Source organism: Diabrotica undecimpunctata, chromosome 2 (assembly GCF_040954645.1).
Source record: "Diabrotica undecimpunctata isolate CICGRU chromosome 2, icDiaUnde3, whole genome shotgun sequence".
Lineage (NCBI taxonomy): Eukaryota > Metazoa > Arthropoda > Insecta > Coleoptera > Chrysomelidae > Diabrotica > Diabrotica undecimpunctata.
In genome coordinates this window covers 172,869,492-172,887,380 of record NC_092804.1, presented here as the reverse complement: position 1 = coordinate 172,887,380, position 17,889 = coordinate 172,869,492, and the positions used below count along the sequence as shown (strand labels likewise).

Here is a 17,889-nt window from a genome sequence, read left to right as displayed (position 1 = left end):
CCCTATATTAAATTTCTTGAGGTGTTTCCTGTTTCGTTTTGTTTTTGTTTGTCCCAAGAGATTTATGACCCTTTATTTTATTTTTCTGTAGTTGCCCCAATCCAAACCCCCTTGTCTTTTACTTATCCACAACCCCAGCTCTCCTACCAAAACCTGAGTGCCCGTTCGCATATGTTTCGATTATTTTGCTTACCCTTCTCCACCCCAGTAGTTTCTTCCCCCAATTTTCTACCCTATATAATAATACCCTATGGTAGGCAAAATAAAATCGTTACAAAGTACCTGTCTTTTATCTACTTTTTTGTATTTAAAACCTATAAAACTTCCAAACAGTTTTTCCACCGCACTAAATTTCAATGTTATCGACGTGAAGTCTGTCAACTAATATATCTAGTGTGGGTGTACAAAAAGGGTTTACATATGTGAAATTATGGGAACACGGGAGGCCCTTTTTACTGTACAGGTGCTATTTCAGAGGTGCAGGGATGTGAATTGTGACATATACGTATGCTTTATAGATTACCAGAAGGCATTTGACAGAGTAAAACATGACAAATTAATTACTCTAATGCAAGAAATTGGAATTGACAAAAAAGATCTTAGAATTATCAGAAACATTTACTACAATTAAACGGCCAAAATCAAAATAGAAGACCAGTTAACTAATAAAATTGCAATAGAACGTGGAGTACGGCAGGGCTGTATTTTGTCTCCATTGCTGTTCAATATTTATTCTGAATGGGTATTTATGGAAGCTTTAGACGGTTGTGCGAAAGGAATACTAATAAACGGTGAATGGTTGAATAACATTAGATATGCAGATGACACTATTTTTTGCCGATAATCTGAATGACTTACAGATATTAACAAATCGCATTACAGAAGTTAGTAACAGATACGGACTAGCTCTTAACATAAAGAAAACCAAATTTATGACAATTAGTAAAAAACCAATACTAAACGCTCAACTTACAATCAACCAACAGAATATCGAAAGAGTCGAGCAATATACATATCTAGGCACCAATTTAAATAGCCAATGGGACCACTCAACAGAAATTAAACAGCGAATAATAAAAGCAAAAGCAGCATTCGTTAGAATGAGAACCATTTTCGACAGTCGAGACATATCATTAAAAACAAAATTCCGTCTATTGAACTGCTACATATTCACAGTTCTTCTCTACGGAATGGAAGCATGGACACTGACTGTTGCATGTATGAATCGGCTCGAAGCTTTCGAAATGTGGTGTTATAGGCGCATCTTACGTATATCCTGGGTTGACAGAGTTACTAATGTGGAGGTCCTGCGTAGAATGGGGAAAGAATGTGAAATTCTCATGACCGTCAAAACTAAAACGTTGGAATATCTAGGACATGTAATGTGAAATCAAGAATGTTACGGCCTTCTCCAGCTGATTCTCCAAGGGAAAGTAAATTCTAAGAGAGGACCGGGAAGAAGACGCATTTCCTGGCTTCAAAATTTACGAAATGCTATAACACGACTACCACTGAACTGTTCCGCGCTGCAATAAACAAAGTAAAGATAGCCGTGATGATCGCCAACATCCGGAACGGATAGGCACTTTAAGAAGAAGAGGTATAGGTACTTGAAAACCATGGTAATTTAATCCTAATAATAAATTAAGTTGAAAAAAGAGTTAAAAAAATAAAACTATACCTTTGTACACTTTTTCTTTCCCCTTCCTTTTTCCTTCCCTTTCTGAATTTATATTGAATTCGAATGTGATAAAAAAATTAGATGTATTAGATTAAATTTACTTACAATATTGTAAAAAATAGATTGATAAATTTACATAGATAGGATACAAAAATAAATAAGTAAAATTTTTGTTAAAAGAAATTATTCTAACTTTATTTCTATTATATCAAATTAGTAATAAATTTGTTTTGTATAAAACTTAAGAGGTCGCTGGTTAAATGATATTAGATAAATAATAGTGAAGAAAAAATGTAATATTTTGTTTGTAAATAAATTAGCGAAAAATAGCAAATACAACTATGAATAAATTATAATATTAACTAGCCTTACTCATTATTGTTGTCTGTACTAAGAATACAATTTGAAATATTGATATCGTAAGATTCTTAGCCAGTGGAATCTCGTTGGTACCACGTCGGGACGCCGAGACTCGATAGCACAAGAACCAAAAACCCGGTGCGTTTCGTTCGCTGCTTAGAGATGCAATAAATCACTATTGCATTGCGATTTTGAGTGGCGATAATTTAAGTTAATTGTCACAGTATTACGATACTTTATTCTTGTGTGTATTGGCGACACAAAAATAACAAAAGAAGTCAAATTCTCCGTACTTAAAACATAATAAATGAGATAGCCAGTTTAACAATTCGATTTTACGAAATAACAGGAAGCAATATATTTTAACAAAGTCGTTAGAATACAGCATTGAATTAGATCACATTATAGTACAGCAAAAAAAATAATAAATGTAAAACATGAAAATAAATACCACATACTTTCCCAAAGAAAATTATTTACATCATTTTAAAGTATACACTAATTATAAATATTTCTGTTTTACATTCAAACTCACCTTAAATATTACTAAAAAAAAATTTTTTTAGTAATATTTAAGGTGAGTTTTTTAAAAAATTTGTTTTTTTAACAAATTAGGTGGTTTATTTGACAATGTATTTATTGAAAAAATGTATATTCGTAATGTATGCAAAAAGTACATACAAATTGAAAAAAAAAAGGACCAGAGATACAGTTAAGAGCTCCTTCTCCCCCCCCCCCTTCAGCTCCCGCAAGTTTCACAGCAGCCGGCCAATTTTAATGAACACATTTATTTTGAAGCTTTGTGGACGATTCCATTAAAAAGCAATATTTTTAGAATTTGGTACATTAAAACTATAAAATTATAATATGATATATTATAATAAAAGTATATTCTTTCAAATAACGCTAATTAGATTTCTTAATTGTTATATAAACAAAGCTGTTATGAATTAATTAAAAAAAGAGGCCAACATTGTCCCAAATTATTTTAGGACCATTTTTTTTCTTTTAAATTTGTGAAAAAATTCAGGCTTTTAAATATAAAAAAATAATATTCCTACAGGCAATGGTTAAAAAGTTATTCTAATTATTTATAAGCAAAAAGTCGACATGTTTTTGCAAAATTATTTTGCAATATTTAAAATAATTTTCTTATTTTTTTTATCGTAAATAATGGAACAATTTTTCTTGTTCCAGAAACTACCCCTACAATTACTAAAACTATATAATTTTCTGACTTATATAGTTGCAAAAAAAATTAATTTGCGATAAACAAATAAAATAACTTTTAAACTATTTGACCAATCACTTTGAAATTTTGACCATATTTTAAGCACTATAAGACGCAGGATTCCATGAAATATAAATGTTATAAGTTTATTTTCAAAAAATTTATTAACATTTAAATAAAACCGAAATTTTTGACTTATTTTGCAATTTCCTAAGCAACAAATGAGGATAGAAACATTTAGAAAACAACATTTTGAAGGTTTTTATATGACATAAGTTTCTTCTCTCTACTAAAATTTGTTTAAAATGCTTCAATTTTTCCTGTTAGACAAAAAAAAACAATAATTATCCGTTTTTTGACCTTAATTGGTTAATAACTAATTAAGTCCAAAAAATCGACTGCAGGAAACATATAGGTTTTTTTTACAGAGGTCCATACTACTCAAAACAACAGTCGCTTGCCTGGCCGGACGAGTGTCAAAAACAGGGTATTTTTTTGCTTATTTCCCTGGCCTATAACATCACGGCTGCAAAGGACGATCGACGGCAACCGAGCGCAGGAGGCCGAGCCTAATAGAAGAACTGACAACTCATACAGGTATAAAGAAAGTAGAGAGTTTTATAATTATATTTATTATTATATGTGATTACTGTACATAATAATTGGTAACAAAATTTTTTCACAGGTATATAATATTATGTATTAGTATAATAATTAATACAATACTTTATATTTAACATGTTATTCCATTCAAATTTTTTACATCAAATTTTGGATTATAAGGCGTGTAGTCAATCTTGTAACTATCGAAATATATCATTATATTTAATAAATCAATACAAGCGAACTGGTTGTTATTAATACCAATTTTGGATAAACGAGGAAACGTTTTTCTAAATGTTGTCACATCAATAATAGATATTCTCAAGTAGGTATTATCTACATAAAACTGATCTAAATATCTAAGAGTTTGAAAAGGTACTAAATTGTTTTGGTAAAATAAATTTTTATTGTCAGATATATTAAGAAATGTTAATCCTTCTAATCCATCTAATACACCATCACTAAAGGAAGAGATTTTATTATTATCTAATCTCAGTGTTCGAAGATTTTTTAAGTAATAGAAAGTTTGATACTCAATTGTTGACAGTTCGTTGTTATGAAGAAGCAACTCAACTAAATCTTCGAATAATTTAAATGTTTGTGAATCAAGATTTGTAAGATAATTATTTGACAGATCTAAATATTGAACGTTGTTTGGACTTCCCAGTTTTGAGGTTTGGACGATTTTTATGGATGACGAGCTAAGATTAAGCGTAAGCAAATTGGGTAAATCGTTAGTGATTGCCGTTAAGTTAACAGCTGACAATTTGTTTCCCTTTAAGTTTAATTCTTTTAGTTTTAAAAGTCCAGCAAAAGCGTTATTTTCTATTGTATCCAAGGCAGAATTGGAGATATTAAGAACTTCTAAATTACGCATATCTTTAAATGTATAGTCTTTTAGCAACGTTTTATTTTGAAATATTTGTGATGCTTCCAAATAAGTCAGACTCGTTAAACCACTAAAAATGTTATCTTCAGAAACGTCAATTGTTGTATTTATAAAATTTAGAGATGTTAATAGTGGTAAATCGATGAAGCAATTATTCTTTAGTAATTCTATATGAGAATCAATTATGGTTAAATTTTTAAGGAAAACACTTGAAATAAATTGTTCGCCTACTGTACCAGTCAACTGAATTACCAAAATCTTAATTTTAAAGGTATTATCCAAGACAATTGGACTTGATATTGAATTAAGAAGTAACGTGTCGACATCAACTAAGTGGAATGAATATTTTTCAATTCCTTGTATATTGTTATTTTTCATGTTTACTTCTATCAAATTATTCAAATTGTGAAAAGCGTTTTGCGAAATGTATTCTATTTTATTTCCGTTTAAAAAAATGTAACGTACAGGTAAGTTCCTAAAAGTATAGTTACTTAGCAAATCTATGTAATTATTACTTAAATCTATGGTACGGATTGCTGGTAAATTAAAGAAAACATCATTTTCTAATATTGCTATTGCACTGTTTGAAAGATTTAATGACTCTAAATATTTTAAGTTAGAAAATGCTTTTTCTCTGATATAATGAATAGGGTTACCTTGAAGGTCGATATTTTCCACACTAATGTTGTTGAAAGTATAGCTTTCCAATAATTCAATTGCGTTGTTAGACAAATTAATTATATCGATATTTTTCAAATTCGAAAAAGCATACTGTTCAATATTCTGTATTTTATTGTCTGATAGGTCAATAATTCTTAAATAATCAAAATCATCAAAACTTTTGCTACCAACAGTAGATATGTTATTGTTTCTTACATTAATCGTTTTAAGAACCCTTTTTAGATTTCTAAAAGTTGACTCATTGATGAACAATAAATTATTTTCACTAATGTCAAGGGTTTCTATAGGTACTTGGCCTTGAAAAGTTTCTGGAGGAATATCGTTTATAAAATTTTTGGAAATATTATACGTAGATAAATATGAACAATTCAATATTGATATTTGAGATAGATTTATTATTCTATTAGACGAAAGATCTAGATGTTTTAGTTTGGGTATTCCCGTACAAATCCCGTCTAATTCTTCAAGGGCGTTATGACTTAAATTTACGTAGACGAAATAGTATGAATTGGAAGAACAGCAGTTTATGAAAAATTCATTACTTATTTTTTTCAAATTAGAAAAGGATAGATCAATAGTAGTAATTACTGGATTTACTCCAAATACTTTATTGGATAATACATCAAAATTATTGAAGCTCAGATTAAATACAGAAGCTTGAACAGATTGAAAATAATTTTGCGGAATACTGGTTAAATTATTGTTGGAAAAATCAATAACATTTGAGCTTATACTGGGTAGTTTATTACTATCCAAAACCGGTAGATCTATATCGATCCAGTTTAACTTAAATATGTTTCGAATGGATAAAGAATTATTAGGTATAAAACTAGAATAAAAATTAGAAACACTATAAGAGTTGCTGTTGCCAATATACGAAATATTACTATTCCCGTGACCCTCAATTTTTAAAAGATCTTTATTACTTTTTAACGCCAGCATTTGTAGATAATTATAACTTAAATCTAATGATCGTATATTTACATTGTACTCAAACTCGTTAAAAACCACTAATTTATTATGGCTCAAATCTATGAAATCAAAACTTGGATAGTAAGAAGTTGGCTTTACTATAGAAATTTCGTTATTGTTTAACCAAATTGATGATATTCTATTCCCCAAATCATTAAAATCAAGTTCAAAAATTTTATTGTAACTTAAATCTAAATTTAAATAATAATTAGATGATAGACCAGTCAACCAATCCAGATTTGTTATATTATTTTGAGTTAAATTTAGTTTGCTCAAATTTATAAAAGCCCCAAATGTGTCGCTACCAACACCATCCACTTTAGATCTTATAATAGTTAAAGATTTAATAAAAACATACGCAGGATTCAAATCTTTTGAAAAATCTACAAACGGTTGTATACCGGAAAAATCAGAATCTTCAATAACAATTCCATTTAATTGAGAAATTGCATCTTTGTTTCGAAATAGTTCAAGGAGGAAATCATCTTGGCTTATTCCTTGACATTGAAAAATATAGGAACTATAATTACATCCACCACACAAACTTAGCGCAGGCAGGAGTGAAACCAGTACCAGAAATTTAATCATTTTCCTAAAATACAATGTTTATTATTATAATACATTAAACTGCAAAAAAGTGGCCACCCTATAAATTTAAGAAAATAAAAATTCATTGGAAGTTTTATGCACGAACTACCTGGACCCATTAATCCCAAGTACCTGCTGCCCCATCGCCGAGAAAGTTGGGGATTAAGTCTTAATGACCGGAAATTCCAAATTTGATTAATAAGAATATAAATATTTTCAGTTATTCACTTCATTTGCAAGTATTACGGTATAGTTTTGGCTGTTAGTGTTTATCTTTTAAATGGCGAATTCAACGACTATGTTTAGTCAAAGGGGAGAACTTTTATTAATAATTAATGAATATAAATATTCAAAGACCCATGTCTCCAAAGATGGAAAAATTAGATGGCGATACATCAAAAAAGGGTGTCAACAAAAAGTGTACACAAAGAAAGGTGATGAAAATTACGTTATTCTTGAAAAAACATCGGTGGAGCATAATCATGCTCCAGATATCCACGTTGACCGGCAAATTTTTAGTAATTCTACAAAGAGGAAAGCTGTAGAAGATATAAGTGAAAGATCTTTAAAGCGTGTCCACAAGGAATTGAAGAAAGAAAATTTCAGCAGTTTACCGCTGACGACGAAAGATATTTCTTGCGTTCGAAGGAATATCTATGCTGCAAGACAAAAATCCACACCATCATTGCTCAAGTCACAGGAAGAAATTCTACAAGTGTTAGTGAACTTAAATTTAAAAACAAATACAGGTGAAAACTTTTTATTATCTACGAAAAATAATTCCGCAATTTTTAGTTGTTTCACAAATCTTTACTTTTTGTGTAATGTAGATTCTTTATATGTAGATGGAACTTTTCAATACTGTTCTAAATATTTTGGTCAGATGTTTACTATACATGGCTACAAAAATGGTTTTTATGTTCCGCTGGTATTTTGTTTGTTAACAACTAAATCACAGCAATCGTACAAAAGTACTTTTGATACATTAGTAACAATATGATTTAAATTTCAAACCGAAGCGAATAATTTCTGATTTTGAAATAGCAGTTCAAAATGTAGCCCGACATTATTACTTTTTGTTGCAAATTTCATAACACAAAATTGGTACCGAAAAATTTAAAATTAACGTTTGTCATCGGAATGGAAAAATCAAACTGTTATTGGAAAATATTTAACCCTCCGTTAGTCGCTAGGAAAAACTAAGCATCAAGAGTCGCTACGGTGTCTGAGACTGACATCGGCAAACATAGCTACGTAATTTTCTTGTCTTGTTCTAACATTTCGCGGTGGAACGGCCTTTTTCCATCTGTTAACTCCATCTTTTTCAATAAATTCTAATGTATTACTTCCACTTTCTTCTTCCTCGTCTGTCATACCTTGTTCCGTTTCACTTCCGTCATCGCGTTCCTCAATTTGATCGTTTTCGTTTTCACTTCTCTCATCGTCAAAATAATTTTCATCGTCGGTAGGAATCATTTCCCATAATTCTACCATGAATTTTTGTTCGGCTTCAAAGGACATCTATAAATAAGAATTGACAAAACTGACCGATAAAATGCAATAATAAGATGCTAAATATTTACCTGATCTGCAAGTTATGCCAACAAGTAATAGCTACACCGTAGTCGCTACAAAGTCTCGCACCGAAAATAACTATAAAACTCGCACAACTGTACCCAGGCAGTTAAAAATGTACATTAACACGAGTTTGGTTGATAGGGGGAGGTACAGAAAGTGGCGATATAAAAATAACAGGTATTTGTAAATCCCGAATGAATAATTCTGTCGTCGGTGTGTGACACCGATAGCGACTAACGGAGGGTTAAAATTGTTTTTCGGCATTTCTTTTTTTTCTGATAAACTTTCTAATAGTATGCCAGAAAATGACAGAGTTTTGCAATTTTCTGATTACCTAGTTGATAATTATTTAACGGAAGATTTAACATTTCCACCTTATATGTGGCCTTCAAATTGATCATCTCTTATATTTACTACAAACGCATGTGAATCATTTCACTCGAAATTTAACGAATGTTTTTATAAATCATATCCTGACATATCTAAATTTACAGACAGTTTGTTAAATTTTCAAGCAGAAGTATATGTAAAAATTAGAACTGCACATAGATTCGAAAAAAAACTTGATACAACGGCAAAAAAATTGATTTTATTGAAAATAGGTAAAAGGAATATTACGTTAGTCAAAACATTACTTCATTAAATTAGACTTCATTAAGTCAGTTTGCAATTATTATGCAGCTAACTTTTAAAATCTAAAATATAGTGTTCACTCTTACTTATTTTAATCACTAATCAGACATTAGAATTAAGCTTTGTTATTGTTTAACTGTAGTTTTTGTTATTGTATATAAGTTAATGTAGATTTATAAATAAACTTTATTGGATTATATTGTTATAGTTTCATTATTTTATCATTTAAAATTTTCGCTCATGCTTTGGGAATTGGGTTCCTTTTTGAATACAATAAAGTAAAATAAAAACTATAAGTTCACAAAAATATTATCTAAGTACCTAAACTCGGATTTACCAGCAGATTTCAGCGTTGGCTCTTACGGACAATGGACAATGTTAATCAAATGGAAGAAAACGCTGCAGCGTTGCTAGTTCATCGTCGGCCTCAACGTGGCACAGCCGGCTTCGAACTTAACCACTCCCTTACACACGGAGCACTTGCAATTTTGCACCAACATTCACTGATTTGCCCTAATGACTGATAATAAAATGGTCATAATGGCAAAATTTATTTTATTTCGTTTAAAATTGATAATAAAGTCGGGGTATTAATATTACTTTAATTATTTTTTACTAACTTCGGCTATTTCTGGAGTAAAATATTACTTCGATACTTATCAATTGTTGAGTACTGTTGTATTTGACGAATAGAAAATTGTTTACATCTCTTGTTGTCATATTTACGGAAATGGATGTTTGGAGACCTTTTGAATAGAATTGAAATGAATAAAAAGAAAATGTCACGATTAGTGTATAAGTCAAAAATATATCGAGGATACATCATTTATATTTTAGCATTATTTGTACAGGGTATTTCATTAACAGTTATCCATATAGTAACTGGAGATACCTTAGCACAAAATACGAAGATTTAACCTAAAACACTAATCACATGCTATGATTTTTGTGACTGATATTTTTAAGTTAAAGTTGATTTCATATAATTGAATGAACTATCTTTCAGTAAAATCCTTTCAACTCATAAATATTGGCAATATCATTTTGATGTCTTCAATCAACCTTTATACCAATCCCAACAAATCCAAACGCTAATAGTTGCGACCAATTCCAAATGATCAGCTTATTGAGTCAGGTCCTAGAACTCTTCTTAAAGATAATTCACACAAGAATATACAACAGATGTAAAAGAGACATTAAGCCCTCACAATTCGGTTTCAGAAAAGGATTTGGCACAAGAGAAGCACATTATAGCTTAACTGTCCTACTTCAGAAATGCAGAGATCAGTAAAAATATGTCTTCCAATGCTTTATAGATTACCAAAGCGTTCGATTATGTTAATAATTCAGAATTAGAAAAAATTGCTCCAGGAACGTTCGATAGATGAGAATGACCTTAAAATCATAAAGAACCTTTATATGAATCAATTGACATCTATGAGGGTAGAACTGGAATCTACATCATATTTCTCAATCGACAAAGGTGTACGACAGAATTGTGCTCTGTCGCCCCTCTTTTTAATTTTTACTCTGGAACGATTTTGATAGAGCCTTAAGTGACACTGAAAATGGAATCAAAATCAAAGGACAGACTATTAGTTTTTCTTCGCTATGCTGATAATACAGTCATAATAGCTGATAGCGAAGAAGCGCTACAACGACTAATAGATAGAATAAACACTGAAGGAGAGCGACTGGACTTGAAGATTAATGTAGACAAGACGAAGGTAATGGTGGTAAGTAGAACACGAAATATGCAATTAAATATAAGAGTAAACAATAAGAACGTCCAAAAGGTCTCCAAGTTCAGATATCTTGGTAGTTGGATAACTGAAGATCTAGATCCAGACATAGAGATACGTAGCAGGATTAAGCAAGCCCGAACAGCATTTACTAATATGAGAACCTTGCTAAGCAACAGCAGCCTTAACTTAACGCTTCGATATCGCTTTGTAAAATGTTACATTTACTCCATACTGCTATATGGCATAGAAACCTGGACCATAAAGGCCAATGTGATGAACCGATTGGAGGCCTTTGAAATGTGGGTATTTAGAAGACTACTTAAAATTCCCTGGACAGATCACACAACAAATGTCGAAGTATTAAATCGAATGTCAATCGAATCATATATTTCTAAATTCCAAGTACCAGTTCTTAAAGCTTATTATGGAAGGGAATACAGAAGGAAAACTGGGCATCGGAAGAAAGAAATACTCATGGCTTAAAAACATAAGGGATTGGACAAACCTCAATGCCCATGCACTCTTTAGAGCCACACAAGATCGAGAGAAGTATACTAGAATTGTTGCCAACATCCACTAATTAAATAGGGTACCATAAGAAGAAGATACAATATAAAACAGTGCATAAAACTTCCAATGAATTTTTATTTTCATAAATTTATAGTGGCCACTTTTTTGCCGGTCAGTGTAATATCATATAAAATAATGACAATACTTTCACACTTCGTACACATTATAGTTCTCATTTCGATGTTTCGATGAAATGTTTATTTATAATTATTTAATAAATACATATAGGAGATATATAGAAATATTCCGGTTTTAAAAATAGAGTTTCATTTACTCCTTAATAAATTGATCCGTTTATAGGAATACATTTTAATAAAATAGTATTTTAGAGAATATTTAATAAAATATTTAAAAGAATATTTTTCAGCTAAACGAATAACTGCATATGTACATGTTATATGCAATAATTATTATAAAAAAACACCGTTTTATATATAAATAAATAAAATAATTAAAATAGTATTTTAATGATAATAATAATAATAATGAAATAATATTAATGTTCTTCAGCCTTGAAAATTAAAAAAATAATAGTAAAAATGGAGAAAAATTTCAATAAACTGACAGGTAAATTCTATATAGCTACTCTTACAATATTTTACGAAAAATAAGCCATTAAAAGATTAATCTTTTGTTTTATATTTTAACTAAAAGTAATATACTAACCTTTTATAGAAATAGTCTCACCTTAAACTGCAATTTGAGACAATAGGCAGAAAAAATAAAACCTGAAGATTCTATTGAATATTATTGATAATTTGTAATATATATATATATATATATATCTATACAGCGTATCTAGTTTTTATCTTAAGATTTACCAAAAATGCCATTTAGATATATTTTTTTATATACTTATCTTATATGTAGTTGCATGATAAAATTAGTATAATCATTACCAACATTTTTCTAATGTAGTGACGTTGTTGCGAAATTGTTTTTGATTTTAAAGCCCCTGCTCCAAATCGAGATTTGCAGAAAGACATTTTGTTGTAAATGCATAAGACTGCATTCACCCAAGAATTTTGTAGTAAACATATTCCAGAGAAATATAAAAGCTGCTATAAATTAGCTGTTTATCTTGCTACTATGTTTGACTTTACATTTCTTTGTGAAACTTCGTTTTCAAAATTGAATTTTTTGGAGAATAAATCGCTCATTGAATGCAGAAGTCCATTTTTGTCGAAAATTGACTTTCAACGCTATCATCTTTAATTCGGACTGCCGAATATGAGCGCAGAACTAGCCTATCGCCCTTCCACTCGATCCCCACCTAATGAGAATTTTCTATACTATCCTAATATGTACATCGTATTAACTCTCAGTGCAGAAGTAACTTTTAGAGGTGATCTATACTAAGTCCGTATTTAGTTTGGACATAGACTAGTTCTGCTTTCAATTTTCGAAGTATAGTCCTATAAGTATTAATTAATTGCGGACATAGGTTAGTTCTGCTTTGTATCGAAATAAAAAAAAACGATATTATTATTTAAATTATATGTTTACAATGACTTCCAGAACTCAGAAGATAATGTTGTCTGTCAACAAAAAAATTGAAGATACTCTAAAGACAGGTAAGAGGAAAAATTAGATTTCAAAACGTAATTATAATTCATATATTTTTTATTGTAGACATCCAAAATCTAGATAAAAGAAGTGCAGCTGAAAGAACTAAGTCACAATCGTTTCCTTCTTTGATAGTTAATAAGAAAAATGAGGAAATTTCTAGAACAGGTAAAGCACAGAAAACTCTATTTAATTCAGTCACCCTTCTAATTTGTCAATTTTACTTTAGAATTTCCCTATGAAAAAATAAATAGAAGTGGCACTCAGCTGATGAATAAAAATGCGTTGCTGCAAACTCCACCTCTTTTGGCCACACACATAATTTCAGATGAAAACACAGAATTAGGTAATATTCAGAAAATTTCATTTTTGGTAAAATCTACATACTATATACTAATATTTTGTAGGTGTCCAAAACAAAAAAGTGTCTTCAGATAAAGATGTAGCTCGATTAATGCAAGAAAGTGTTATTTTAAGTCCTCCTTCTTTCTTAGTTCCGTGGGAAACATCAACATATATTTTTCATATTAATCCTGTTACACAAATATATCCATCTGGTAATATACTGGATAATATTCTTAATTCAATTATAAAAGATAGCTCAAATTTCCGATCAATTCGAAGTAGCCATATGGCCCTAAATGAACGCAATATTTTAGAGGACGATTTACTCCTGTCTGAATCTGAAGAAGATCCATTTGCTTCTGATGATGATAGTAATGATCCTGATTATAAGCCAGTAAAAGAAAACTACTCATTTCAAAATCAAGATCTAGTAGATAAAGAAAGTTTATTAGATGGTGTTGTGTTTACGATCAAACGCATAAAATTGCAATATCTGGGACACGTTATGAGAAATCAGCACCGTTACTCCCTGCTGCAGTCTATATTGCAAGGTAAACTCAAAGGTAAGCGAGGACCCGGTAGAAGGAGAATATCATGGCTGCGGAATTTAAGAACATGGTTTAAGAAAACCTCAACGGAGCTGTTTCGAGCCGCAGCGAGCAAGGTCATGATTGCCAATATGATTTCCAACATCCGAAACGGATAGGAACCAGAAGAAGAAGATTAGATGGTGATAGTCAAGGTATCTCGGTGACATCTAAGCAGTTAAACACACGCAAAAGATAAAGAAACCCAAGTCAATGGAGAAGAAATAAAATTAAGGCATCCCGTAATCGTGGTGAACAATATGCCGATTGGAAAGGAAATGTCCATGCAAAGAAACAGCAGAAAAATGCTTGCACTAATTGTAGAAATAAATGCAGCGAAAAGATTTCAGAAGAAGAAAGGAGGCAGATTTTTGAAAGTTATTGGCAACTAGGAGACATTAACAGACAACGTGACTTCATTGCAAACAATGTAGATTTGACAGAGAAGGTCAGAACACGCTTGAGAGAAATTAATGAAAAAAAGGAGAGCGATGAGGAAAACAATATTGAAAATGAAGGCAACACAGACAAAAGTAAAGAAAGGAAACGGGTATTTTCTTACAAATACATGTTTTATAATCGTGGACAGAAAACTGTTGTGTGTAAAACCTTTTTTTTAAATACATTAGGAATAAGTGCCCAAGTTGTTAAAACAGTTATAAAAAAAATGGGAAGTACGGGTACAGTTTCAGAAGATCGTCGAGGTAAAGTATGTAAAAACTCTAAACTAGATGATTCTGTCAAGCAGTCAATAAGAGACCACAATAATCTATTTGAAACTGTCGAAAGCCACTACTATCGGAAAAATACATCTAAACGTTTTTTGCCTTCGACACTTAACATAGCCAAGATGTATGGTCTCTATCTTGAATATTGTGAAGAAAAGAATATTAAACCTGCGACTGAAAGTATGTACAGAATAATATTTAACACTGAATACAATTTATCGTTTTTCATCCCTAAAAAGGATATGTGTGATATATGTAACAAATATACAGAAAGCACAATGGAAGAAAAAAATAAAATGGAAGAAGAATACCAGTCACATATTAGAAACAAGGAGGTTGCACGACAATTAAAAAATGCGGATAAAGAAGGAGCTAAGCTAAATAGTGAATTATGTGCAGCAGTTTTCGATTTGGAACAAATCCTACCTGTACCAAAATGCTATATTGGCCTTACTTATTACAAACTGAAATTGTCGACGTATAATTTTACGGTATTTAATATGGCTAACGGCGAAGGCTACTGCTACATGTGGTATGAGTCCTTCGGAAAAAGGGGATGCTCGGAGATAGGTAGTTGTTTAATCAATTTCATTAACCATAAAGTAGACCGCGGGACAAAGCAATTTTCCTTCTACTCAGATAATTGCGCTGGCCAAAATAGAAACAAATTCCTCTTCACTATGTACAGTTTCTTGGCACAAAAGCTTAATATTGTCATTAGACATACTTTCTTGGAGAAAGGACACACGCAAACCGAAGGGGACTCGATGCACAGTGTAATAGAGAGAGCATCTAAGCATATTCCCATATTTTCCCCTGATCAGTGGTATACATTAGTGCGAACGGCCAAGAAAAACAATCCTTATCATGTGATCGAAATGGACAAAGAAAAATTTCTGGATCTGAAAGCTCTTACTCAAGAAATCACTTTGAATTGGGATCGTGACGTAAATAACGAAAAAGTACATTTGAATAAGATACGCATTATAGAGGCAAATAGCAAATTTCCGAACAAAATTCTTTTCAAACATGATTATCATGAGCAATATAAAATGATTGATTTATTACAAAAAGGTAGAAAGTCAATTAATGTCGATATAAATAATGTTGAGCTGAAACAGTTATATAAAGATTTTCTTCCATTGACTAAGAAAAAACATGAACATCTACAATTTTTATGTAACAAGAAAGTGATACCCGTCCAGTACCATGATTTTTATGCTGATTTACCTTATTCAGTTTTACGTACAGATGATTCCGAGTAATAATTGCCCTTATGCCTCAGGAATCCATACTTATTTCTTTTTGAATACTTACCTAGTATTAAGATTTTTGTACCTTATTTAAAAAAAATTACTTTTGCAATTAACAGTTAGTGTTATATTATATCTATTTTAGTTACCTAAAATTTTTTGTTTGTTTGTTTCAATAATAAATTTGTTTATTTCGTTTCTGGTTTTTAATTTCCTTTCTTAACCTCACTATATACAAATCAGAAGTAGCCTAAGTCCATTATGTTCCGGCTCGATTTAAACACATTTAAACATATGTGGACATAGCATATTACCTATAACGAGCAAGATATCCTAAGTCCATAAATTTGTGTTTAACTGATTTTATCGTAAAAAACATAAGCGTTATCGAAAATAGGCTGAAAAAGTTACATGATAATCAATTTTTTTTTCAAAATTTTTGTTTAGTTTTACATTAAATAGAAAAATGCTCTCCTGTAAAATTTGTATTTTGTGACTTACATAGGATAGTTCTGCATTCGATAAGCGAAATATCGATCAAGATTGACAGGCGCTCACCTTGAGGACACTATTCGCATTAGCTGCTCTCAGCGTGAACCTAACTTTAAAAAACTGGCTCAGGAACACAAGTGTAATTTATCACATTGATTTTAAAAACGTACACCTGTTTGTTGTATTATATATTGTGTTGTAGGTGAAAATTAAAATAAGCTAGCAAACACAAAGTTTCGCCCAATAAAATATGTCTGGATCTCACCCAAAATTAGTTGCCAACCCCTGATTTAGAGTTTGAAATTCTTTAATCTTTTGCGAACAAACGCGAAGCTATTGCAGTGTTCGTAGATATTACAAACGCATTTGATACAGCATGGCGTTACGATGTTATCAAATCACTACACACATGGAATATTAGAGGTACCTAATATCATTAATTTCATTTTAAATTTTCTTAAACAACGCAATTTCCAAGTAAGAATCAACCACTGCATATCTTCTACAAGATATCAAGCAAATGGCACCCCTCAAGGATCTGTAATAAGCTATTTTTAATTGCCATTATTTTAGTTTTCACTCAGCAAATCGAAGTGTTTGTTATTTTCAAAGAAACGTGATCTGATTAAACTACAACTAAAATTATATAACCAAATCCTGAATTACGCTGAGGAGATTAGGTTTTTAAAAATGATTTTTCTATAAAAATCATGGAGCGGACTATAACTGCTCAATCTATGTTTATAACCCTAATTAGATCTTAAATAGAATCCCTATTAGACCACCTTAAAATTATTCAAACTACGGCATTAAGAATAGCCAACTTGTGAGTTACCACTTAAATATAGAAGGATGCACTTTACTCTCACATCCCATCACAAATAATCCAACTAGAAATTACATATTTACTGATCGTTTAAAAATCTTATATACTGAAAATAGAAATGTGAAACCACCATTCTATGAAAAAGTGAGGCAAGCTCTCATGGCTTTAAAAATTCCGATACCAAATACCTATTCCAACTTCATAAAACTTACTCTTCATTGGACAATAAGCATTTCTGAGTCCGACACATCCTTAAATATCTTTAGAAAGAACGATACTCCTCACTCTTTTATAAAAAATACTTTCATGAACAAACTTACAAAATTACGCCAACGTATACACAGACGCCTCTTAAACTTTTACTGGAGTTGGAGCAGCTGTTGTTACTTCAAATATTACACTTGAGTATAAACTACTTTGAGTACTATAAGCATATGACAGTGTCCCATTAGCCAAGCTATGGCAGGTACTAGAAAACAAGAATATTTCACCGATTTACATTAATGCTGTAAGGGAGTTGTACTATGATATGACGAGTGTAATAAAGATTGGACAAAAAGT

General features: G+C 30.9%; 1 protein-coding gene across 1 annotated transcript in view; it reads right to left on the bottom strand.

Moving 5' to 3' along the window:
• Positions 1 to 3,906: 3,906 nt before the first annotated feature.
• The window catches only part of LOC140433992 (uncharacterized), a 29,244-nt gene continuing 15,261 nt past the window's right edge, over positions 3,907 to 17,889 (bottom strand). Inside the window, exons 3-4 of the mRNA XM_072521961.1 lie at positions 8,252 to 8,526; positions 3,907 to 7,009 (exon numbers count right to left, since the gene is read on the bottom strand). Of these exons, the coding sequence (XP_072378062.1) occupies positions 4,006 to 7,009; positions 8,252 to 8,526 (3,279 nt within the window). The 3' untranslated portion in view covers positions 3,907 to 4,005. The remainder of the gene's footprint in view (positions 7,010 to 8,251; positions 8,527 to 17,889) is intronic.